Raw genomic sequence first — 26,334 nt, forward strand, 5'->3', positions numbered from 1 at the left:
ACCTCCAATAATTTTGTGTACTTTTCCTCTTTCATTATATATCATATTCATATTTATATTGTAACTATAATATTTATCATTATATTATATTTCAATATATTATATTTATTATATTGTATTTCCTGTTTCCTAAAAACAGGCACCAATTTTATAAGACTAATTTTGATTATATCATATTTGTATCTATACTAAACTGCAACTATAGTATTTACTATTATATTATCGTATTTATATTATATATTTTATTATATATATATTGTATTTACATTATATTTTATTACATCATATTTATTACACCGTATTTCCCATTTTGTAAGACTATTTTATAGACGATCGAGGACGGGGAACTCGATAATCTTGCAGAAAGGGTGAACCGAATCGCGAGGAAGAATAATTTCGATTTTGATTGATTCGTTAGATCGGCAGATTGCGTAACAGATGTTAGTACATACATGCATACATAGTCGAGAGCTATATAGCGCAGCTCTCCGAGTATGCAAATGTCAGAGACGTGGGCGTACGAAAGCGTCGTGGAAAGTGTGCGACGTAAAAGAGAATGTGTGCTCTTTCTATCGGCGGGAATCTAATTTTACTGCTGCACATTTTCATTCGTGGGCAGAACCCGCGTTATTAATGACTCCATGGCCGGCAACAATTCTTACGAAGAACTGTGTTACACCGAAGAGAATAAAACGACTTTTTTATTGATCCTCGCGTATATACTAGAACTGTATTAATTACAATAACTTCGCTGGATGATCATAAAATACTGATATACACGTATCTCTGCTTGCCGAACAATTCGAACTGAACTCCTCCGTCTTCAGTCGTACTCCGCTCCGATAGTGATGCTCATCTCCTCCGACACGATCTGCGTTTGGTGGTACCAGCGATTCGTGTCCAGGACAACTGGCAAAGCAAAATATGTCAAGGTGTATAGCCCGCGAAACTGGTCCACGGTTTCTCGTTCACGATTCATAAGATTTGGTCGCGGTGTCTTTACGAAAGCGGTCGATCGAGGCTTTTTTAAAAAAATTTCAGTCGGAGTTGTCTTTACCGAAAAGATGGACACTGGGCACTTTTTAGAATCTTTTTTAGAAATTATTTCGAAATTACCATGCTCCTCGATCGATCTTTCAACTAATATATAGTATAGTATTAACTATTATTATAGTATTAACTATATATATATATATAAAATTTTAATAATATATAAAATTATATATATTATATATTATATAATATATATTTAACTAACTAATATAAATATATATACATATATATATTACTATATATATTTAATAATATATATAATAATTTACGTAATAATTTAATATATATGATATAGACGAATATAAATTTGATTTGCCAAAACTCGAAATAATTTAACAATATATATATTATTAATATAGTATAGCGAATATAACGTAGGCGACCATAAATTTGATTGGCCAAAACTCGAAATAATTTAACAATATATATATTATTAATATAGTATAGCGAATATAACGTAGGCGACCATAAATTTGATTCGCCGAAACTCGAAATAATTTAACAATATACATTATTAATATAGTACAGCGAATATAAATTTGACTATAAAACTCGAAATTCAACAAACAACATTTGCAACGCAAAAACCGAAAAATCGTGTCTCAGAAAAAAGATCAACAATTTTATGGCGATCGAAGATCATTCTATCGAGAGAGAGAGAGAGAGAGAGAGAGAGAGAGAGAGAGAAGCACGCGGAACGATCGATGCCTCGCGCGTTCGAATCGCGTTTACGATCGTTACTCGGGGGAAAACAATTACCGTGCAGAAATGCACTCACTTATCTCGCCGGGCTGCACCACGATCTCCAGCCTGTTGCAGGTGTAGTGACATTCTCTGGGCGGCTCCAGGACCCACACTTTCGCCCCCTTGATCTGCGCCTGCCACGAAGGATGCTCCACGTCGTCCACCTAGACGAAAATTCGAGGAAAATATCCGGCACACAGTCTCTCTGCCCATTGCCACCCTGTTATCGAAAAGGCATACTCACGTGCATCGGGGCACCGTAGCCATGGCTCCCCATAAAAATCCAGTCGGTCTTCTCGGTCTCGGCGGTGGACGGCAGGAAATACGGCCTGTGATAGTGCTGCCTGAGGATGTTGCCGATCTTCTCGTCGCAGTTGCTCCTTCGAAGGTTCCATAAACATCGTAAACAAATGCGATGAAATATTTGCATTGCAAATTTCGCGACACAGAAACGATCGGGCCGCGGATTTTCGTACAAAATATAATTAAGAAGAGTGGACGCGAGAATAGAGAAAAAAGAGAATAGAAAGATCTTTCCGTTTCTTGATAATCTCGATAAATGAGAAGTAAATGTTAACGTTCCTCGACAGTTTCGGTGTTATTGTTTTCAAATGTTTATCCGCGCTCGCTCTTATTTCTCGCCGCGATTCATCGGATCGCGTCTTCTACTATCGTCATCTCCGCGTCGCTCTAGTTGATTATCGCATTATTATTATTATCCCATCACGAGCTATCATAATAATATTAATAATATAATAAATAATATAATAATATATTATATTATTATATTATTTATTATATTATTAATATTATTATGATAGCTCGTATATATAAAATAAATAATATAATATATTATTATATTATATTATATTATATATATGTAATATAATATAATAATATAATAATAATATCTTCGCCACAGCGTGCTAATTTTCAGCATCCCATATTTTATAAAACAGACGGATATTTTCCTCCGCGCAGCGAGTAGCTCGCGGGCAGAGCGAGATTCGTGCCGGCGGTGCAACAAATGCGATAGATTTGTTGCGTTCTCGCAGGCTAATTGCCCCGCGGGATAGACAGAGAGACGGTCCTAAGCTCGTTAGCCGGATTGTGCGCATACGTGCGAGCTTTAAGGCAGTCGTCGAAGCCTTAGGGATGCTCGGTTCACGGGCGAGCCTCAGCTTCCGGAATATTTTGGTCGATCGGGTTCGCTCGAAACACAAACAAAAACAAAAGAAAGAAAAAACAAAACGGATTCGTTTCACTCACCATCCAACGTACCACGGTTCCGTGCCCTTCTCCAGCAAGGATCTGCTCGCGCTCATGTTGAAAACGTCTTGGAGACCCTTGAACCCGGTTTTATAAGGGAAGAACTGGCAGTTGGCGTTCTCGCCGTCGTACAGCGACTTGAAGAACGCGAACGAGAAGATCCCCGGCGCTGTCCAGTTCGTCGTGGCGTCGGTGACCACCACCGGCCTTCCGGAATAAGCGTAGCTGCCGTCGAAATTGATCAATTTGAGCTCGAATCGTCGCGATCTCGACGATCGAAAGGTTTAGATTTGCCTCGAGAAGTTAAATCGAGAATCCGTCGGGGATCTCGCGATGTAAAAGGCGAATCGAACCTAATACGAACCGCGAATTTCATGGGATCGCGCGTAATTCGAAGGATCGGGGCGACGTTTGTTCGAAAAATCGCGTAAAATCGAACGGCCGGGGGTTCGGGGCGCGTGAAAATCGCGCGATCAGACCAATTGGACGGGCGAGTACCGTTCCTCGAAAGTCCCAGGAACCACGTTCGATATTCTGTCAACCTGTTGAACGTCCCGGCAAATCGAGCAATCCTCCGCCGGCCGGAAAATTTTCTGCGTGAAGGAGGGCAGCCCCGCCAGACACTTGAAAACAATGCGCTCCATGAGATTGTCGCTCGAACAACGCCGGTAATTTCGCATGCAGAATCTATGCGCGAAAGATAGTCGCGAAGCTGAGGCAACCTGAAGATCCTTTAACACTCGGGACCTCGGGATCATTTACAATATATAATATATATATAATAATAATAATAATAATAATGATAATATAATATAATGATATATAATAATAATACTAGTATTTGTTACAAAGGTTACTCTGGTGGATTGTCATCGCATTTTTGCGCAACGAAAGGTATATTATATATCACTATATAATAATATATAATAATAATTATATAATGATATATAATATACCTTATAATATATAATATATAATAATAATAATACTAGTATTTATTATAAAGGTTACTCTGGCGGATTGTCATCGCATTTTTGCGCAACGAAAGGTATATTATATATCACTATATAATAATATATAATAATAATTATATAATGGTATATAATATACCTTATAATATATAATAATAATATAATATAATAATATATAATAATAATAATACTAGTATTTATTACAAAGGTTACTCTGGCAGATTGTTATTGCATTTGTGCACAACGCTTGAATAAAAAAGTTTACTCAAAAATTTATTAATAAGAACATTCTTCTAATAATATCAGTCACCGTAAAATAAAGAACCAGAGACCAGTCGTTTCGACTGGTTTGATAATTCAAGTATTAAAATACACCCTGAAAAAAACGTAAAATTTCGCGGAGACAATAAAATATGCGAATATACGAACTGATTGCCAAAAGTTGTGCAGTCGAATAACGACGTTCACAATAAAAATCGCTCCGTCGTCCGAGTGTTAAAGGATATTGCAAAAGTAGTCGCTTGAACGAGCAATCAAACAACAATATCGCCGCAATGAAAATGAAACGAAAATCGTGCTGGAAAGAAACTCGAAGCTCGGACGTGTCGAAATAGCAACGAAGGGATTGTCCGAACGTGTTCGTTACTTACTCGGTCGTCGCGAGCAACGCGGACATGGTTCCACAGAAGCTGTCCGAGAATCCACGCGAAGATCAGCAGGATCCACAGGTGTCTCTTGCGGATCTTCGATCCCCGTGGTCGCAGCAAGGACTGCGCGTGGACCAGCTTCAGCGTCCTGTTCGTCAGGCCAGTCTCCTCGATTTTAGCGACTATCGAATGCAGCTCCTTCTTCGCTTGCTCAAAGGACCTCTTCGAGGACCCGGAGGCTCCTTTGTTGCTGTTCGCGTCCGTCATCGCGCGAGCACCTCCGAATATCTCGCTAAACCTTCGTGAAATCCTGAGCAACCGAATTCACTTTGACCGTTCGAGAAATGACGAGTACGGAGAACCGAGTTTTTACACTTTCAATCGAATTTAAAATGAATATTTACGGCGATTTTGTCAGTGCCGAGCATCTGGTCGAATTTGTTAGAAATTTTTAGTAATCTTTATAATGAGCGATATTTATTTCCGGCTGCATTTATTGCTGTATTTATTATTAATTACCGGAAGGTCGTTCGAATCGATTTGTTCTTGCTGTCGTGGACGACAAGGCTTCGAAATTTCGAAGAATTACTCTCCGCGGACTGGTGAACGCGTTCTGCGGTTTCCAGGACCTCCAATGGTTCAGCTGGTCGACAACGAACTGCGCCAGGATTCTTCCGCGGGGTCCCACAAAGCGAAAGGACTCCGTTGCGCATGGGGATATGCCGTGACCCGACCACGGGGGTGTGAAATGAACAGGAAACTGGGCTACGATTGATTCAAATGAAATCTGTTCGGCCTGATCGAGAGAGCCGGGACCATTTCTCCTCGATTTTCCCGTGCGGCAAACTTCCATAATCCGGTCACGGAACCGAATAATAAAACCCATTCCCAAACGAAATCTCCGCGACGAAGCTGTGCCGAATTCGTCGCCGAATTCGCCGCGTACAAATAAAATATAATTGATCGAACGATAATCGAGAAATAATTATAATAATCGAAATAATAATAATTGATTAATAATAATAATAATGAATTATAATAATAATAATAATAATAATGAATTCGTCACCGAATTCGCCGCGTCCAAATAAAAAATAATTGACCGAGCGATAATCGAGAAATAATTATAATAATCGAAATAATAATAATTGATTATTAATAATAATAATAATTGAAATAATCGACGAAGACTGAAACAAGTCTCTGCGAGCCGATAAATATCGACATTTGCGTGCAACAATTAACATGGAAGTTAATTAAAAATTGCATAGAAATTGCAATTGCAATTACATTATTTGACTATATGTTTAACTATATTTATTATTATAATTGCATTATTTAACGCGTAAATTAGCAACGTCATCGTGAGAATATTTCACCGAGTGAATAAAATCTGTAAAATAATTCTGCGAACGATCGAAATAAATATTTGCACGCAGCGGAAAATAAAAGGAAGTTGAACAAAAATTGATTCGACTGTTTGTACTCGATTTGGCGATCTAGAGGCACCATTAAAAATTGCCACGTCGCAAACTAAGCAATTGCAGATGTTTACTGTTACCTAAGTTTACTGTTTCAATTTAATAATTCGCTGAAAACTTAAACTGTGGCACCATTAAAAATTGCCACGTCGCAATGTAAACAATTGCAAATGTTCACTGTTACCTAAGTTTACTGTCTCAATGTAATAATTCGCTGAAAACTTAAACGCGGCGTAAAACGTGTAAACGCGCTTAATTTCGCATAAACGAGAGAAAGTCGACGACACAGAACGAGAGTGTTAGAAATATTCGAGCCGCACGGGTCGAATAGCTTCGAGCGCGGAGGGTTGAAACGACACCGGCATCCCCGTAAACGCATCGCGCCCGATAAATCAGTGAAAATATGCGATCGGATATCGCAGTGAATTAAAGGCGGAAAAATAAATTCCAACGGGGAGTTTCTACGGTGAAACTTTTTTTTAACGGGGTCGTCCCGAGATTTTCACGGCGTTAGGGGGGGGAAACGTTTTCGTGGTTCCGAGCGAGCGAAATTTCGCAACACATTTCGCCCGTTTCGCGAAATCGACGATTGAAAGCATCGACGGCCGCCGCTCGAGTGGATCTCACTCATTGGAAATGTGTGTCGTCGGTTTCTTATCACGCGGTGTGCAGGTGCCGCTGCTCGCCGAGCCGTGAGGATTTTCTTGTTAAAATACAATCATCGAGCCCCCTGTCCCCCCCTGTTCCCCCCGTGGGGCCTTTATCGCTCGTTCCCATTTCTTTAACGCGGCTTCTTCGTCGGATCGAATCGATCTATCAATTCACGAACGAAACGCGGCCCTCCTATATACATATCATTCGCAAAACCTATTAACAGCCCGTGCAATCTCCGCCCGATCCGCTGAAATAAAAGCTCCTCCCGGTCCTGCCGGCGGCTCGATTCCCCGAACGAAAAGAGACAATTTGAGCCAAGTGTTCGGACGATTTTATTTATGCCGGCTCGGCTTGCGCCGGGACGCGTCAAAATGGCGGCCGGGAACGCGAACAATTCGCGGAACAATTCCGGCGCAGACCGGAAGGGCGGCGAGGGGGATGGGGCGGTTGTTTCATTCTATCGCCAGAAGGGACTCGCCTTTTACGATTACAAATTGACAATTCCCGTTGCAATCCGTTTCTTAATTAACAATTACCGACGGAGAATCGACGGCGGCGGCTGCTGCTGCTGTTGGTGCTGCTACCCCCGCGAAACGCGTTTCACCCCCGCGCGCGCGCGTCTCTTCTTTGACGTTTGTTCGCGTGAACGTCGTTTGTGCCCGGGCCAATGCAAAAGGAGGAACGCTGAAAAACGGAACGGGACGTAAAAATTTGCGGGACAGATGAGAGAAAAGATTGATTTTTCTGACCGACGCGCGTTCGTTGCTTCTTCGCCGATGTAAAAGCCATTCCCGCAGAAAATCGATACGAAGCAACGGAAAGCAAAAGAGAAGCGGTGAAAAGTGTAACGGAGTATACAAAACTGCGGGAAAGACGATCCAAGTGTGTTTTCGAAAGTTTCTTTCTTTCTTTTTATTTCGTCGATGGATCGATGATGGACGGGGGCGTGGAAGTGGATAAAGAAGACCGCCCCGTTCAGCGCAATTAAATTCTTTAATTGTTGTCAGTCGGGTTCGAAATACACTAGTCGATCTTGTCTGTTTCTTCTTCTTCTCTTTTTTTTTGTTGTTTTGTTTTGTTTGTTATCCTTTAAAGTTTAATAGTTATTGTATATACGTGGTACTCCTCCAAGATATAAATAATACGACGTCGATAAAATAATGACAGTTATGTTTGCTGTTCGTCCCCGGTCTTAACAAAAGTACACATTACATTATACCCTACATCGTGTTTTCTTAATGTATACTCGCTTTCTGTCGGTAGATCCCTGCGGGAAACGCTCTGTCGCGAGCGTGGAATAAAATAAACGACGATGACGATGATAAATGATCGTGACGATGACAATCCCCGCCGCGGTTCTCTTCGAGGGGTTGGATGGGGGGATGGGTGGGGGCGGCGGTCAGAGGGCTGCTCTCCCCATAAACCACCGGCCGCGCGAACGAAACGATCTCGATCCGTTTGATCGAAGAATCGATTCCGCGCGCTTCGTGAAATTATTTGGTAAATCTTGAGGATCGTTAAGCGGCTCGTCGAACGCGTTGCATCTTTCGGTGCACACGGTCTCGGTGCAGTCTCTCGCAATCGCAGTCTCGATCTCGCAAAGTAGGCTTCGGAATGAACGTAAATAAAAGCATCGACGACGACGCGTACAACTGAATCGATCGTCGAATAATAATCGTCGCGAAACACGAATATCGATTGTCCCGTCGATGAGACGAAGATAAAACGATTTTTAGGGGTGAACTCTCTGGCCTGCCCCCACGTCGGACTACAACGTTTTACAATTAATACTAAATGTGTGGGTGAAACTCCTCTAATACATCTAGAATGCACATCCATGCTTATTTAATGCTCCTTTAATTTAAATACGTATGCAGCACTGTAGCCTATCATTTTTTGTCTTTCTATTCGTTATGCATTTGTGTCTGTGTGGGGCGTACGTGTTTGTATGCAAATGTATATGTATGTATGAGGGATGTGTATGTGTGTGTACGTATGCATGCGAGATACGTGAGAGATTTTGTTATTTTCCCTTTCTGGCATCGTTCGCCTCCGTTCCTCATTTTTATCCTGCGTCGGGTCGTTTCACGACCCTCCCCTCCTCTCGTCGTCCCTGTCGTCCTCGCCGGAAGCCAAAGTTCGCGTCTTCGACGTGTTCGCGCGCGACATCGCTTGTCCCGGCTGTGTTGGTCGCTTCGGCCTGTTCTCCGTTAATGTGTTCCCTGGTCTTCTCGCTCTCCTCCGGATGATGGAGCGGCCTGATGGAGCCACTCGGCTTTTAACGCTATCAGTCTTCTCGTGTTTGTCGGTGACGATGATCGTTTTTGACGGTGAACGTGTGAATTCTCGGGGCCGGGAACCCTGCTCGAAATTATCCGGAAAAACAAATTCTGTCTATCCGCCGAATAGTCGTCTGGCAGATACATATTGCACTTAGCAGCGTGACAATCGTATTTCTCGCATGAAATCCGTCCGAACACGGCGTTCGCATGCTTTCCGGCGATATATCGTTTCGAATGAATCTACCGAGCTGCAGAATTTTGCCAATCGATCGTCCGCGCCGAAAGAAAAAGAGAAAACGAACTCCGCGGGGGACACCATAGTTCTCGTAGAATCGTTTATCGCACGGTGGTGGAAGAAAAAAGAAATCCGGAGAAAACGAATCACGGGGACGCAATTAGTCCGTCTAATGGCGAGCTTTCAAGTCGCCCTTTAATCGAATTAAGTTGTTTACAACGGCCTCCCCCCGGCCGACGAGCAGGATTCCGCGACCCCGTTCGCGAGAGATCGAGAGCGCGAATGATCGCGATCGCCATCGATCGTTGTTCCAGCCCGGTAGCTGCTTAGGCCGGCGAGAAACGTGTAAAAGACAGCGTAAAAATCGCTGTTGAAACGCGGCGCCGTTCTCTCTCTCTCACTCTCTTTTTCTTTATCTCTCTCTCTCTCGAACAAAAAGAAAAGAAATGGCGCCGCCGCGTCGCCCTCGTCCGCCCGTAGAAAACCGTACGCTGAGCCGCGCCGGAAAAATTCATGGTCGCTCGAAACGTGCGCCAATACAAAGGTTAACGATCGCGGAACCAATAACGATATCACGGGGGTCTCGCGCGCGAACATAGAATGGTAAAAACTGTGTAAAAGTGTAAGGATCGATAGAAAATTCTTCCTCGCGTGATCAATCGTTCGTTTTACGTGTATCGGCGGCCGGTCGATCAGCCTACGGTCGTTCTAACGTTCCGACGATCTTTCCTCCTCCTCCTTCTCCTCTTCGGTCGATCATCACGGGACGCTTCGCCCGACAAACTCCGTGCGTGGGTGCACCTTGGGGGCGTTTGTTTTTCTTTTTGCTCCTTGTTTTCTTCCATTTCCCGCGGTTCTTCGTAGAAAATTAGAAACGCCGGTTATACGCACAAACGATAAAAAGCGGGTATCAAAATCTCGGTTCGTTCGTGTCGATCTCGGCGGCCCCGGCGACCCTCCCCCGGCTACACCCCCTCGAGGAACCGATTTCATCGATCCCTCCTTTCTCCCCCCGTACCTTATATCTCTAAATCCTGCTTCGAACATCTCGCGTCGTCCCTTCCAGAATCGATCACGGATCGACCGTCTTCCTCCCGCGTTCGATATCGAGAGATTTAACCCTGAATCTCAAGGTCACGCCTGTGCTGCGAACATTAATCTTCGAGCATCGCCTCGAACCAGATGGCTGTATTTTTGGAGGGTTTGAAGGGGGGGTCCGGACAATTTTTCCGGGACCGAGTCGTTCGAATTCGAAGGTCCTCGAATAGGACGATTCTCGCGAGCTTCTTAAAGGGCGGCGTCGTGATCGATTTTGAAGGGGAAAGAGAGCCCCGAAGAGTGGTCGGAGGGTCGCTCGGATGACCAACGGAGCTGCGTGTGTCACCTTGAGCGGAATGGTCCAGGGTCCTCTAAGAGGTTCGCGCCAATTAGCGCGTCGCGCATCATGGCACTCTATTTATCACGCTACGTCGCGAGCGCACGGGGGACCCGCCAGCAGTCCGAACGATAAGCTCGAAGATTCGCCTCCCGTTTCGCTGAGAGGCGTCAATTGGTGGCTCGTTATCTGCTCGCGGTCCAAAGATAGCACGCGATCGTTTCTGTCGGGGGTGTTTTCCCCCTTTCACCGGCGCTGCGACAACGTTCTCCGTAGAGGCTCGACGTTCCGACGTCCGTTCGCCAACGTCGCGTCGGGAAGTCGCCGAGTTTCTGGTATAGTTAGGGCTGGCATCGCGCGGCTGTGATATGATATATATGTATAGTTAGACGAATATGTTTCTCGAGGTTCGCGCAGCGCCGATATCGATACACGGGGTGTGTCTTACAGCGATTTCCCGCGACAGAAACGATCGCCTAAGCCGATCGACTGTCGTCGCTCTCCGGCGACGATTATGGTTCTCCTCGGGTGGGTACGTCGACGATGGTGGTTGCGAACACCATATACCGTCCGGCGACGATAGCTCGTCGATCCCGTCGATCGTTCGACAGAGATGAAGGAATGGATCGTCTCGAGGATGAGTATATATACACACACACACAGAACGCGCGGATCGATGAGAAGCTTGGACCGGGTTGTTGGACGATCGACTGGATCGATCCTCGTGCTTCGTCGCCACGTCCGTACATTCATATACGTTCATTAGTATAATAATTATTATATATATTTATATATATATATATATATAGAATTCTGAATTTTACAAGAAACCGTCCGTCGATTGGTGTTTATACTTTCTCCATTTATAATCATCCGCGAACACGCTCGATTCAACTGTCGTTATAATATTATTTAAGAAATAGAACAAGGATATATTTATTTGTATATATATATAATATATATATATAATATGTATATCGGCTATCAATAATGTCATCTCTGTTAAACATTCGATAACATTGAACATCACATACTCTTCCCTCTTGTCGTTCCGTTATCTCGTCCGGCCGGGTCCAAAGGGACCCGAGAATATTTTTCACCATTTTTCTAGTCGCTCCGTTTTCTTCCCATCATGATTAACAGACTTTTAACGGCGTTTATACCCGCCTATTGACAACGTGGCTTTTGACGGGAGCGGGCTCTTTCACCGCTTGCCCCGCCCCCGAGTCGCTTATTGGACAGTATCAGACGTGAAGACACACATCGATCACACGTACACTTTCTCTCTTCTCTCTCTCTCTCTTTCTCTCTATCATTCGCTCTCTCTCTCTCTCTCTCTCTCATTCTCTCTTTCTCTCTCTCTCTCTCTCTCGCTCTTATATGTATATATATAATATATCTCTCTCTTCAGTTAAAAGAAAAACAAAGTGCAGCTCGCGAATATGTTCAGCATCCTCGTGTATGCCACACCCACAGCCTCAGAAGTTTCCGTAATACAATGATAATTGATACGCCTACATATATGTGTCCTGTGTGAATCGTGTGTCGTCTGTGTGCAGGTGTGTCGATATATCTGTATAATATATATTTATATAATTCATTTATACCCTCCTTGTATTTATAATAATAGTAATAATAATAATAATAATAATAATAATAATAATAATAATAATAGTCATCGTAAATCGTAATTATAATAATAATAATAATAATAATATTAGCAATAATACCGTCTACTTAATCTTAATAGTACTTTTACGCCGGCACTCGTAACCGCCACAGCGAGTACCCCTTACAATATACATATATGTATAATATTTATAATGCGTATAGTTACGTGTATATATTAATTTAGAATTGTGCAATGAAGGTTTAGAGCCATTGGTGCGACTACTGCTGCGGATGTGGTCGGACAAGTCGCTTTCCGCCTACTATACACGACAAAAACGTGGGGTGGGGTGCTGGGTGGTGGGTGCAATCGTTTCGGAATCACCTCGACAATGAAAACAACCATACTAAGATTAAGATGATCTTCTCTCCGCGGTAACCGAGAGAAAGCTACACCCTTCTCCGTCCTCAGTCTTCCTATTCCCTCTGCTCCAGCCCTCAACAATCCAACGATTCCAAAATCCTCAAAACAAAGGATTCTATCCTAATCTCTTAACCTCCTAATCTCCTAAGCTCCGCCCTTTTCCGGACAACGCCGGACCATCGACAGAATGAAAAACAATCGGCAACGAAAACGATCATCCCGGTCCTTCTTGCTTGCTTGCTTGCACGGTGCCTAGGATCGGCGCGAGGGCTGTCCATAAACCAGTCTCCACACCTCCCGACACAAGAGAGGTTCCTCCTGTTCTGCGTTCGTCCGTCGGCAACCTAGGCGTACAGGCTCGGGGGAAGGCAAACTCGAGCACCCTGGGCTCCAGGAACAGCATTTCGACTCTGTTATACCCAGGAATCGCCGGCGGAAGCCGCGGTCGAGTTCGGCGGAACGTTCACCGTCGCGGTGGCCGCGGAGCCGTCGGGCACGCCCACCACGCCGTCGGTCACCCATTGGCCGGCCGTCGGTGGGATCGCCGCCACGCCCACTCCGCCGCCTACCGGGCCCTGACCCTGTCCCTGGCCCACCCCCAGCTCATACTGCCGCTTCTTTTTCTTCTCCAAGTTAACTTGCGCGTAGAGCGGCTCACCGGGTTTCGGTTGCTGCAACACACACAAGCCAACGGTTAGTTAGAGCCCTGGCTGATCAGCGCCGGGGGTGGACGCGGGGGTGGGCTGTGTACCAAGGGGATGGGCCCGGCACCTGGATCCTTAGGACCCGGGGAAAGTGTGCTCCATTCGATCGAGTTCGTTCAATCTTATCTTTTGGCTTCTCGGTTTTACTGGGCGTGGCTTGCAGGGGCGGGACTGGGACTGGGCGTGGCTTGCAGGGTGGGACCAATTGCGGGAACCAATGTCTGTGCTCCAGCAATTCGGGACGAATCGTGTGAGAGAGAATGTTCGAGGTGTTTCGACGGTGCTGCTTGGAAAAATGTAACAAAACTTCAGAGTGTTAGGATCATTCCGGTTGGAAGAGGACCTCGTTGAAAGAGGCGTTTCTTCACGGATTCGCGCACCAAGTGCGCCGGACAGAATAGAGTAGGTGTATACTGTCAGATACTCTTTTATTATGCTCGATTAATTTGGATATAAATAGATTATAAATAAGTTCGTGCAATAGTCAACGTATCATTATAAACCATGCTTTTGTGGTGCGTCTAGCCTTTCTCTCGTACAATAAATGTCGCTTAACGGATGTGTATAAAAAGAACTTATATCGTAACAACTCTTCTTTGACATTATTTCTGTTTCAGTTCCTCTCGGTGCTGCCGCTTTGTTCTTTTTTCATTTGTTCAATTGCTATATGGATTCAACAACGTGTGTAACGATGTAACACCGTGTAAAATTGGATGTTCGGAGTGGACCTCCGAGGAAGAACTTAACACACAATCATGTCAGTGTGTAAAGAGACTCTTGTTGTGCTTGTACATTACCCTGCTTACTGTGAACTGATCGTACTGTATGTATGAGTGTGCATGTGTGTGTGTGTGTGAATATGTACGTGTCTCTCTCTCTCTGTGTCTCTCTGTTGTATAGTAATTAATCTCGGTCTACTGATTACTTCTGTTTCTTCGGTGTGTTTACTTTTCTTACTTAGTAATATAGACTATGATCACTTAGGTAACGAGTGAAAACCGAGTCCTCGAGATCTCTACGTCCATGGAGGGACAGAGGTTCGATGGGATCCCTTCAAACAAGTGAATACACGCTACTTCTACCGTTAGAGTTGTGTTAATTACTGTTTAACCGGGCAGCGAGCGTCAACCTTTGTGCGCTTTTCTTTCGAACGGTGTCTGAAAATCACTTGCGCCTCCGTACAGTCGCGCACGGGGCGGACTTCTGTACAACGTGAAACAACCCCAGAAAATATTCTACACGTATCCTCCCCTCCTTTCGGTCAGACGTTTTCCAAACAAATTGAGTCTCGCAAAATCTGTCCACGCGTGGCGGAAGTCGAAACGAAAAGACACGTGTCGAATAATTGTTCCGAGAGTTCTGTAGCATATATATATGTATATCGATAATGTGATGAAAATTAGAGAATCCTGAATGAACGCTGCTGGATCGTGGTGTACATGTTGATGGCCGAGCGTGCCCCCCGTCGATGATAAAAAGAACTTGAAGTATTTTGGTCCTGTAATACCTACTCTTCTTATACAATCATAGAATTATGCAAGACACACTTCAACGCTAAGTTAACAATCTGACTCTTTAACTCTTTCGTATAATTAATTCGTGCATAGACTCGTGCTTCGTCCTGCTATAGTCTACAGCATAAATAGTCGAATGCCGTTCAGAGGCAAACGCCTGCGATCCTTCCTGGGTATCAAACATTACTAACTGGACTTTCACGGCTCTAACTCTACACCTTAACACGGCTACTGCAAGTTTATAGGCTTAACTGAAAGGAAGATTTCTCTACTCGTCGCGCGAACCGCGACGACGACGACGAAACAAGTTCCGTTCGAGTCTACGTTCGTTACAGCGTGACTTTCTCTTATCGTCTAGAAAAATCTGCATAGGAAAGTCCATGGAAATCAAGAACAACTCGCGTGCCATGATGAATGATCATCGGGTGACGAGTGATGAAGCTTTTCCTCCGTAGCGTCGTTGCTCTAGCACCGCCCATTCTGCTTCGCCGCTAACTATAAAGCAGCGGCGAGAATGCACGGGGGGCGTGGCAGCCGTTCGTCACAACCCACGGTCGCCGCGACGTTGCGGAGGGAAAACAGTATTTCCATGAAATGCAGAAACAAATTGTGCAACGGAGGCTTAACGTTTCTATCGACGAATATCGTTTCATTTTCTAGACCGCGGATGCACTTGTCCATGTGATATAAATTCTGTTCGTTACCCGATAACAATGCTTTTTTCCCTACTACATATTGTTATTATAATTGTGTAGATTATTGTGTAAAAATTGTTAGATAATTCAATGGACTGTTTTGATGCGTACCGCACACGATTCTACAGTAATACTGCGCTAACAAATGCCGTTTTCCTTTTATCTTTTTTTAGCATAAAACACGTGGTGATAATTGGTACTCGTTAATTGACTTAGTTTATACACTTATAAATGTTCGTTAAGTAACTGCGGTTCCTCTTTCTCTCCCTCTCTCTTTCTCTTTCTCTCTGTTTATCACAACTAATCCGAATTTTTTCTCCTCGTTCACATGCCTCCGTGTGTAATGATATTCGCGGCCCTGTCTGTTCCTCGTGCAAGCGGATAAATATTATAAATAAAGTGTCGTGATTATTATAGGCGTCACAATGCTGATTATGACCGTATCGTCCCGTACATACGTAATAATGCGATATATCTCTTCTAAGTATTCCCACGAGCATTTCGTATAGAGAAATGCGCGTCGCGCGGATCTCGTACGTATATATAATATAAAAATTAACAAAAACGAGAAAAATCAACAAAATCAATCTCTGTGCAAACCGCTCGATTAGCATCTTCTATTTTTCATTTTTATCGAAACAAGAAAGGGTGTACATATGTATATAGAATCTCGTCTATATAGATATAAGTTGATCTGCACCGATACTGACAAGAGGAAGACTCAATTTGCAAAGAAAAAACTCTTAGTTTAAACATTAGTTCCGTTTAAAAACTTCTCTTCTGGACGTTTGTTCGAATATTATTAATTTCTTTCGTTCTCCATCTTTTTTTTCTTTTTTCCTTTTTACCGTTAGTCATTCGTTAATGAGAAATCGTGGTAACTGCGATGTAAACAAACATAATAATCGAATAAACAGTCTAGTCGACCCGAACACGAATCCGTGTCCTGGTCTTTTCTGTTTTTACTGCTTTTCTTTTCCTTTTCCTTTCTTTTCTTTTCTTTTTTTTTTTTTAACTTTCACTGAGAAACATGGTACCCTAAAACCTACCGGTGGAACCTACCCCAAACGTGTTCGTCAACAGTGCCATTTAGTTGTTGTTACTTACAGACTGATATATATTCGGTCGACCAACGTTATTAGAATTCATATTCGCTCTTTGAATCGTTCGGTCCTCGTATCTGGTGCTCCCTTGGCTCGCCATCGGTCGGTTCAGAGTGCTACAATCATAGCTATATTTCAACGTAGTGCCGGCAATGTTCCAAAACGAATTAGGACTCTGCTCAACTCAAATTACTGAACATACTAGAAAAAACAAAACGTCTAGAAAAAGATTCTAAAGCATACACTGAACGATCAACCGCAGAGTCCAAGAACTCAAAGAAAAACAAACGGAAACTTTGACTATTCGAAAATGAAATCGGATTGAACCATAAAGACATAAAAAAAAGAAGAAATGGTCCGCGGTAGTGTAAACGTTGATTACCTATTTGCATTGTTGGGTGAATTAGGCCCTGAATTTCGTGCCGCCACCGTTTTCGTCACGAAATCTTGCTCCTTCCATCCGTGCTTCTTGTAGACGTCTCTCAGTTCTTGGTGCTGCCACATGGTGAATAATACTTGTCCTGAAACGTTTTATCAATTTAATTAGACTGTTCCGGGACTCGTGGCTCGAAGATCGAAGTGTCCCGTTTCTCTTGCCTGCAAATTTAAGAACACGAGGCGTGTACTTCTGGCGTTGCCTGGTGATGTTCATTAATCTGTCCACGCCACCGGCGTCCAGCAGTGACCGCGAGAATTCGGCGTTCTTCTTTATAACTTCGTTCAGAGTAGCAAGAACGGCGGCGATGGTGTCGTCGCTCGTTCCCTGGTCGTGTTGGTTGTTGCCAGACGGTAGCTTCTGGATGAGATCTCGCATCGCGTACTTCCCTATCAATTCTTTGTTACGTTGATCTATTGCTAGGTTCCTGAGCGCCGTGGCCACCGCGCAGACCACACGATCCACCTAGAAATAACATCGATTCGTTCGATCAGTCCGCCGTCTCTCTCAGAATCTCGTTAGATATTGTTGCGAATTACAATAAAGAATATTAACTATAACACAATTCGATACAATAACAATTCAGATCTTTCAGAAGTGGGATGTTGATCGTTCGACGGTCCGATCTCGACTCTGAAAGATCTGAATTGTTACACCATTTATCTCGCGTCGCGGCATTTTATTTACAATAAAGAATATTAACTATAACACAATTCGATACAAATACAATTTAGATCTTTCAGAAGTCGAGATCGGACCGTCGAACGATCAACATCCCACTTCTGAAAGATCTGAAGTGTATTTGTATCGAATTGTGTTATAGTTAATATTCTTTATTGTAAATAAAATGCCGCGACGCAAGAGAAATGGTGTAATTCGCAACAATATTATTTCTACAGTTTTCGTACCTCCATTCGCAGCAGTTCTACCAAAATGGGAAGTCCTTTCTCCTTCCTCACAGCTGCACGAATCTCGATGCTCGGCTGCCAGTAGCAAGCCGCGAGGTTCTGAAGAGCCCCGGCAGCTGCCTCGAGTGTCTCCGGGTTTGAACAAGTTTGCAACAGCTTCAGGTAGGACTGCACCACCTCTGGTTGCCAGAGCAATTCCATGCCTCTGACCGGCTCTGTCCTAGGACTGGTCGTGCGCGAGGCTGTGGTCTCCTTCTGCACCGGCTGGCCGTCCTTCTTCTTCTTGCTGCCGCCGAAGCAACCCAGATTCTCACCTAAAGCACAGAGATTCGGGATTGACAGTATTTCGGAAGCTGACTCGCTGCGTAGCGTGTCGATAGCTGCATGGAGCCTAACGCGAATAGTGCTACTTGATTCGAATATTCGATTCTCGAAGGCCGAAAGAATTGCTTTGTGCATTTAGATTTTGATTGCTCGCGCTACTTTTGTTAACGACAACTCGTTGGCAAAGTATTGTCCGAGTAGTCCAGGCATGAACAAGTAGTTCTGACGCCCTGGGGGGCGCCAAGCATTGGCTCAGATGCTCAGAGTGGGCGTGGCCTCGTCGGCTAGGCGTGGTTTCGCGGCCCCTCAGGGCAATCTGTGTCCGTGCCTGGGTAAAACAATTATATTTTCAAAATGCACTACGGATGCACAGATAACAAAGCCTCTACAATGAAAGAACTCTTAATCTAATTGTCTATGTATATACATTAAAAAGCGAGGATTGAACGCAGCAAGTATCGTTTCTCTAGATACAGATAAAAGTCAAAGTGTGGCCAAGGGAGTTCATGTTGGAACAATGATAAAGGGGACGACAACGACGACGACGATGTGAGTTGTTTTCGGATTGTGATAACTCTTGCATGCCTCTAAGCTCGAGTAAAGCTCGATCCAGCACCTTATCGGCGGGGCCTCGATAACATCGACGAGCAACCATTGAAAAGCGAAGCATGCTCTAGCGAATTCGATTCGATGCAAAACCGAGAGGACTATATATGGCTAGCAGTGGAATTACAAGAATGTCTTACCTTGACATAAACTGTACGCTAAAAAGATTGAAACACATTTTAATCCATGCTGAACTAGGAAGGGTGTAACGTCGGTTTCATTTCGAACCCGTTGTACACCGATCTCGAATTTAGTCTTTGAACGGAAAACAGAAAAGGAACTCGAGACACACGAGACAGAGAGAGAGAGAGAGAGAATCTACGAAACAAATCAGGACGGTGTGGCAGGTGAGACAGGTACCAAATTAACAACAGAGGACACCCAAGCCAATTACAATATGCCCGATGAGGGAACACAGGGGTCTTTGCTAACCGTCGTGTGCCAGGAGGATCATTGTTTCCGACAATGTGGTCGCGTCTCTGCCGCAAACACACACACGCGCGCTGGTTCCATCAAACGTTTAAGCGGTCTCAACAACAACTTCAGACAAAGACGTAAGCATCACAACAAACGGAAAGTGTACACAGGTCAGAAACCGTCTTGATAGACTCAGTGTAGGGTGGGGGGGGGGGGGCTATAGCTACAAGTTCTAATTACTACTTTGCACAATCAAATAAGGGTATCAAAAAACACATTGTCAATATGATTACTGTACAGAGAGACCTTCCCAAGCGTCCGGTCAACTTATTTATCTAAAACGAAAGCTACGCTCGTCTATCCTAATGTTATCTAACCGAGTATAAACCTTGAATTATCATTCTTTCTTCACCGGATTACAGATAGCTAGCTATAGACGCTACACGTTCGAGGACTTTATACTTGTTGTCGGTGCATCATTCTGTCAGCCTATATTTTGTCGATGCACCGATAAGTCTATAATAATAAAAAAAAAAGGTAGGCGGTACAACGCAAAAAGAAACGGGGGTCCGAATATATAGGGAAGAGGAAAGGACGACAAGGAAGGGGTAGAGGGATATTTTGTCAGAAAAATTTCACTCCGTTCCACGTTCCTCTAGGAAACGTTCCGAACGGCTCTTAACAGGTCCGAAGGGGGAACAGGTTGTCGACAATGCGCGCGTTTATCCGTAAACACAGTACACACGATTCATTACACCTCGAAGTATCCCGCCGTTCCTTCGAATCTCCGGATTAATTACGGAACCCGATGGACTAGAAGTGAAACGGTCCATTGTACGGCCGAGCAATTAACGCTATCTCGTGCCCATAAATATCCCCCGAAGCTAAAACCTTTGGACACGGCCGCGGCGCAAGTACGCACTTCCTCCGTTATCTTATCTCTCGGGATAAAGGTACAACCGCTTATCATCCGCACACACCATTCGGCCGCATGCGTGTCTCGCCGCATGCCCACTGAGTAAACCCGCGTGTCTTCGCAAAGGTACTCTCATTCCCTAGAATGCAACGAGAACCGGGAACGGATTCTCACCTTTGGCGGGCGCCGCCACCCTGTTCTGCACGGTCGACTGGATGGGATGCTTGTCGTAGTTCGGGTCCTCGACCTCTTGACACCGGTAGCTCAGGTTTCTCAGGATGCAGACGCAGTTCTCCACGATCTTGTTGCCGATGTTCGACTTCTCGATGGCCGACCGGACCACGTAGAGCAGCGCGTCGACCAGACCGTCGCATTCCCTCAGCTTTTTCCTCGCGTACTCCCCGGCGCTGGAGACGTTTCTCAGGACCCCCGAGGCGTTCCTGAAGACCGTGGACCAGCAGGTCTCTCCGCTGGAAGAGCTGGGGTCCCAGCCGCTGTGCGGTATGATTATATTGTTCACCACCATCGTGACCCCGTCGTCGATGATGGACTTCTTCAGGTCCTGAAAGAATCGTCGAACAAACTATGAGACCCGAACAGAACTATGACAACGACGACGACGACGAACGCGTCGACTTACCTCGCAGGACGACAGGTTCCATAAAACCCCGGTGACCAGTTCCTTCACGTCGGCGTCCGATGTCCTGCGAAGCAAGTTGATCAAGGCCGGCACACCGCCGGCGTTCTTGATGGCCCTCTTGTTCTCGTCGTTCTGTCTGCCGTAAGACAAGTTCCTCAACGCCCCGCAGGCGTTCCTATAAACGTCCGGATTATCGTGATCCAGCAACTGGACCAACGGTGGGATCCCGCCCAGGCTTCTCGTCTTCTGTTTGTTCGGGTCGTCCATGTAGCAGAGATGCTGCAGATACGCGGCGGCGTTCGCCTTGATGATGTTGTTCGGATTGCTGAGGAACCCGATCACCTCGGACAGGTTCGGGTCCCGCCATCTCATCGACTTCTGGTCGTCGTCCAACGGGCTCGCCATGCCGGGCACCACCGGGTGCCGCGACTGTAGCCGTTGAAGGTGGACCTCGTCCTCGAACATTCCTGGTGGTACTCCCGACGATAGGGGGACCGGGTGGCCCTCGTCGTAGCCGGGTACATCGCTAGGAACTGTGACCGGACCTACACCTACGCCTGGCCCGTATCCGACTGGTCCGTAGGGGGACGGAGACACGTAACCGTACGGCACTTTACTCTCGTCTACGGTCAGATTCGAAGAGGCTACGGTTACGGATGGCTCCGAATTCGGGTCAGAGGGGAACCAGAACCCGATTTGAAACCCGGGTCACCTCGTCTCGTTGAGCACACCTCTCTCTCTCGTGTTTCGGAAGAATTTAGAAGGAAGACAGGGTGTTAAAGAGTAGCAAAGTGGTTTTTGCGAAGCCGATCTCAGATTTTGTCCGTGTAGATTTAGAATTATTGGGGTTCCCGGTCGGAACATTTTGCGAATCCTAGGGCCTTCGCGTTCCTACGGGCGTGTCTTTGGGAATCCTGGGTCTTTCGCGTTCCTGGATTCCAGGGGAATACTGTTGCGGACCTTTTTGAGATCCCTAGCACCCTTAACCCTTAGAGCTCCATGGACGCATATATGCGTTTGGCGAAAGTCATCCGTGTAGCCTAAGGCCGCATTTATGTGTTTTCACATAAGGGCGCATATATGCGTTTGTCGATTTTTTCAATCGATATGCAGTTATTTTCGTATAAAATTAATACAGGGACACTCGTTAGTAATTTGCCTTCCTTAGGTAGCGACTGGGCAATATTAGGGTCATAAAAATCCCCGGGAATTTCCGAAAGTGAAATCCCATTTTATGTGTCCCAATCTCTAACCAATTAGATTTCAAAATAATTACCCGCACTGTCACCTTTTCGCGACTCAAAGCACTCGAAACGACTCAGTCAGCAGTATCGTCTTGTGAATGTAAGAACCTCGCGGTCTCGCTCGCGTCAACAACGATAGTGCGGAATATAACTTGTTCGATTTTTTTTTATTCGTGACACCCTACAAAATGTCAAATCTTGAGGAATATTTCACAAGGGACGACAGTGAAATAGAATATAGTGAATCGCTATCGTCGGACATTGAATCAGAAGATTAATTATTTAACCTTCTGCAAAAGAATCACTATGATTTATTACTGTTTGCGCCTTGAACCGTTTCGGCCAGAAGTATTCAGAGCTCAAAAGGTTAAGGGAACGCTGACAATGATAACTAACGCGCAGACCCAGGGATCATCCTTGGGAATACTGACCTTAGATATTTTCAGAATGTCCTCAGGATTAATGTGCCCTTTTGTAAATTTGAGCGGTTAATAACATCGCTATTGTAATATAACGAAAACTTTGAATATCTTGTTAGAAATTAGTGTGAAATTTTCGGGGTCCACCGGGATTCGAATGCTGGCTGTTCGACCAGCGCTCGAGTATTCTGCTCGCTGCTCTAACAAGACTCTTATCACCAAATACAGTAATTTTTCCCAGAAATGTTCGGAATTGAAACCGGCAGGTCCGAGAATACTAAGTTTCATAGAAACTCGAGGCAGTCGGCAAGAAAAAGCAGCGACCAGCGTACACTAATATGAGACTAATGCTAGAATAAAAACAATGACTTAACGTTTTTATTTCTGACTTTTTGCCACGATTCAAAGGCAATTCTGAGACAAACAAGGACAAGCAGACCATTTTGTATCATCTTCCGGGAATTCGCATCGCCCTTTAGCATCGACGCAGCAATAAATTACACAGGCGTAGGACCAGCGCAGGGAAATTCACAGCAACCCGAAATTCGGCATTTCCGGGAGAAATTATTGTACCATGTTTCCCGCGCATCTTCGATCAGATTGCTCTGCCATTTTGGGCCAAAACTATCAATGGCATTGCTTCATTAATTGAACAGCCTTTATTCGTCGAGAAACTGTGCAATATTTCTTCGAGATCGCGATATTCATTCGTGGCCAACGTATCTCTGTTACGCGGGTTACAGAATTCGAATACAGTCTTTAATACCCTGTACCGCGACACACCGAAGAACCGCAGAATCACTGCGGTCGTTAATAGAGAAAGAACTCGTTCGGCGGACCAATTAGCCGAGGACTAAATCTGGCTCGGACTGCGGTTATGATCCTTGATACTTAGCCGTAGACGTGAAACGCATAATTCACTCATATTATCCATGGAATATGGACGGGGGGCTGGGGAAGATGAAGTCTGAACGAGGTCAGCGTGACAAAGCTTAACGGGGGGCGGGGGTGGGAGGGGCGAGAAACCAAGAGACAGAGAAAGAAACTCGCGCGAAGAGAAGACAGAGCGAGACACCGTAGAAAGAAGGAAGGACAGAGCAAGAGCAAGAGCAACCAAAGAAGAAGAAAAAAAAATGTTAAATAAATTATTGATGTGACCCTACCATGAGGATGCTGAGAGGGTTCGCCAGAGTCATCCATATTCCAAGAGTTGCTGATTTGATCTAGAGGGAACACAAAATAACAAACGAACGTCAGGCATAGAGATAATTAAAGTGAATTATGCTCTGCCCGGTGACCACGGGCAGACAAATAGCCGGGGGCCGCGCTGCAACATGATAGCTGAATGTCTCATTATAGGAGCCGGCGGGATCAACGCCGCGTGACCCGTTACCGAAAATCGAACGCGGGCCGACAGCGCGGCCGATTTTTACACGGCGGCGAACACCGTGTTCCCGCCGTTCTCTCTATTTTCCTCCGAACGTACCGTACTGATCCCCGGGACCGCCTGGACTAGGAGTGATACGATAATGATCCTGTAAAGCTGGATTCAGGCCTGGATCGATGTCGTTGTACCCGGTCTCCACGTACGGCGCCGCTTTACGCAGGTATTCTACAAAGGAAAAGAGAAAAACAAGAAACGATCAGGCGCTGACAGAAATCCCGTACACTTTTGCTACAAGCAAATTTCGGAAACTTCAGTCGCATAGCCGAAAACCCTGGTGCAAAAGTAACCGACGACGTGTCCGCTTCTCGGCGAGGCGCAAGCTCGCTTTTGTTTCGCTAGAAGCTACGGTTAATGTCTCCCTAACTGACGCTCTCAGATTGTGCAGAAAAATGGACAATTTGGAAAGAGGAGATACGATTATTCGAACCTTGCGACTCGTTTTTATAGTTGTGACTATCGATAACCATAAAAAACGAGTAACAAGGCTGTCCATTTTTGTGGACAATCTGAGCGTCAGTAAGGGAAGCATTACTGTAAAATAATGTCTCCCATACTGACGCTCAGGTTGTGTACAGAAATGGACAATTTGGGAAGAGGAGATACGATTATTCGAGCCTTGCGGCTCGTTTTTATAGTTGTGACTATCGATAACCATAAAAACCGAGTAACAAGGCTGTCCATTTTTGTGGACAATCGGAGTGTCAGTAAGGGAGACATTACTGTACGATAAAGTCTCCCTTACTGACGCTCAGGTCGTGTACAGAAATTGACAATTTGGAAAGAGGAGATACGATTATTCGAGCCTTGCAGCTCGTTTCTATAATTGTTGATAATCAGTAGCTATAAAAACTTAACCGCAAGAATCGAATAATCGTATCTCCTCTCCCTAAATCGTCCATTTTTGTGGACCATCCAGGCGTCAATCAGAGAGACATTGCTGTACCCGGTTTTGCAGCAGGGTCGTTTAACGGGGACACTAAACTCGGTCTCCGCGTTACATCGATGAAGATTCGAGGTAGTTACCATGTGGGGGCGAGGCACGACTGTGCTCCGAAGGACTATGAGGGCTGTGAGGGGAATGCGAGCGCGGCATGTAGATGCCGTGCGGACCCGGATACCCCGGCTGAGGTGGATAAGCGATGAACGGCTCATAATGCTCGAACCCGACCATGTACGAGTCCGTCGGGTACCGCGGGTCCGCGTGCTGATAGTCCTGCGACATCAATGGCACCGACATGTAGCTGACCGCTCCTGGATCCGGCTCCATGTGTGAAACTTCGCGCACTACTTTCGACACGCTTGTCACCTGGAACGGAGAATCAGAGAGGCGGGTTACAGCGGCGGTCGTTCGTCTGCCCGGTGGGCGTGGCCCCGCATTGGGCGTGGCCGCGAAATTGCTTTTTCTAACGTGGTAAAATATTTAGCGTGCGCAGCGTGCAAACGCCTGTGGAACTTTGTTAGAATGTAAACCGGGTTCTAGGGAAAACGAGGGAGTTGTTTTACTATTCGGTGGGCGGAGCCGGGAGGCGTGGTTCCGATGGAAGGAGGGAATCGCGGGCGCCGCGAGAAGTTCGCAGGGGAAATGCTGGAAAATCGGAAGCTGGTCTCTCTGAGACCGGGATGCGTCTTTAAGCGGAAAGTGTTGTTTTATTTTTTATTCGTTGGTTGGAGCGGGGAGGCGTCGCTTCGACGGAAACGGGGCCCGCAGCGAGGTCTGGCGAGCATCGAAGGGAAGATCTCGCGGAACAGGTGATACATAATTAATTGGTCGAATCGAACGGTCCGATACCTGGAAACGCGACTTACTTGTTGAGTAGTCTGCTGCTTGTGGGACCGGATGAGTAATGGATCCTCTTGTACAGACAAATGAGACGAATGCAACGAGTGGGTGTCCGCCTGGCCGTTACTTCCGTGGTAATCTGCATCACTCTGCCCGCTGGAAAACGTCCGCAATAATGATCAATTAGTGCCGCGTTCCGCGCCATCGGGCAATCAGCGATTTGTCGGCCGCCGGTCGATAACTTACGTGTATTGCGGCATGTCGGGTCCTTTTTCCTGGAGAACGCGTCTGAAAATACAGAAGCAATCGGGGTCACGCGATCGTACATGAGAGAGAACGAGCCGCGAAGGTTACAAACAGAGCGACAACATCGATCGATTTAACGTTAAACAGGCGAATCGGCAGAGCAAAAGAATGTTCGCGCGCGCGGAAAGAAAA

General features: G+C 45.3%; 2 protein-coding genes across 11 annotated transcripts in view; both read right to left on the reverse strand.

Moving 5' to 3' along the window:
- Positions 1–683: 683 nt before the first annotated feature.
- Positions 684–5,918, reverse strand: LOC117229780 (uncharacterized). Its single transcript, XM_033486572.2, has 7 exons — positions 5,204–5,918; positions 4,688–4,994; positions 3,565–3,689; positions 3,067–3,291; positions 2,042–2,177; positions 1,832–1,961; positions 684–909 (listed from the first exon to the last, which is right to left on the reverse strand). The coding sequence occupies exons 1-7, from the start codon at positions 5,395–5,397 to the stop codon at positions 824–826; spliced, it is 1,203 nt and encodes a 400-aa protein (XP_033342463.2). The 5' UTR covers positions 5,398–5,918; the 3' UTR covers positions 684–823.
- Positions 5,919–7,793: 1,875 nt separating this feature from the next.
- Positions 7,794–26,334, reverse strand: part of p120ctn (adherens junction protein p120) — a 64,764-nt gene continuing 46,223 nt past the window's right edge. For 6 of the 10 annotated variants that reach the window (XM_033487090.2, XM_033487097.2, XM_076518933.1 and 3 more), the window contains 13 exons: positions 26,143–26,184; positions 25,923–26,052; positions 25,140–25,422; positions 24,156–24,281; positions 23,833–23,892; positions 21,007–21,629; positions 20,541–20,928; positions 19,174–19,191; positions 18,104–18,417; positions 17,357–17,660; positions 17,142–17,280; positions 16,764–16,887; positions 7,794–13,414 (listed from right to left, as the gene is read on the reverse strand). In XM_033487090.2, coding sequence (XP_033342981.1) covers positions 13,157–13,414; positions 16,764–16,887; positions 17,142–17,280; positions 17,357–17,660; positions 18,104–18,417; positions 19,174–19,191; positions 20,541–20,928; positions 21,007–21,629; positions 23,833–23,892; positions 24,156–24,281; positions 25,140–25,422; positions 25,923–26,052; positions 26,143–26,184 — 2,809 coding nt within the window. In that variant the 3' untranslated portion in view covers positions 7,794–13,156. The remainder of the gene's footprint in view (positions 13,415–16,763; positions 16,888–17,141; positions 17,281–17,356; positions 17,661–18,103; positions 18,418–19,173; positions 19,192–20,540; positions 20,929–21,006; positions 21,630–23,832; positions 23,893–24,155; positions 24,282–25,139; positions 25,423–25,922; positions 26,053–26,142; positions 26,185–26,334) is intronic. The other 4 variants (XM_033487091.2, XM_033487094.2, XM_033487092.2 and 1 more) reach the window with 4 other exon arrangements.

The sequence above is a fragment of the Megalopta genalis genome, chromosome 2 (assembly GCF_051020955.1).
Source record: "Megalopta genalis isolate 19385.01 chromosome 2, iyMegGena1_principal, whole genome shotgun sequence".
Lineage (NCBI taxonomy): Eukaryota > Metazoa > Arthropoda > Insecta > Hymenoptera > Halictidae > Megalopta > Megalopta genalis.

Bases quoted from the DNA above. Each gene is read 5' to 3' on its own strand.
- LOC117229780 (XM_033486572.2), bottom strand. From the start codon at position 5,397: ATGCGCAACGGAGTCCTTTCGCTTTGTGGGACCCCGCGGAAGAATCCT. The intron at 3,690-4,687 runs GTAAGTAACGAA...ATTGTTTTCAAG, and splicing joins GCGTTGCTCGCGACGACCGA to TGTCTGGCGGGGCTGCCCTC. The intron at 2,178-3,066 runs GTGAGTGAAACG...GAACCTTCGAAG, and splicing joins GAACCGTGGTACGTTGGATG to GAGCAACTGCGACGAGAAGA.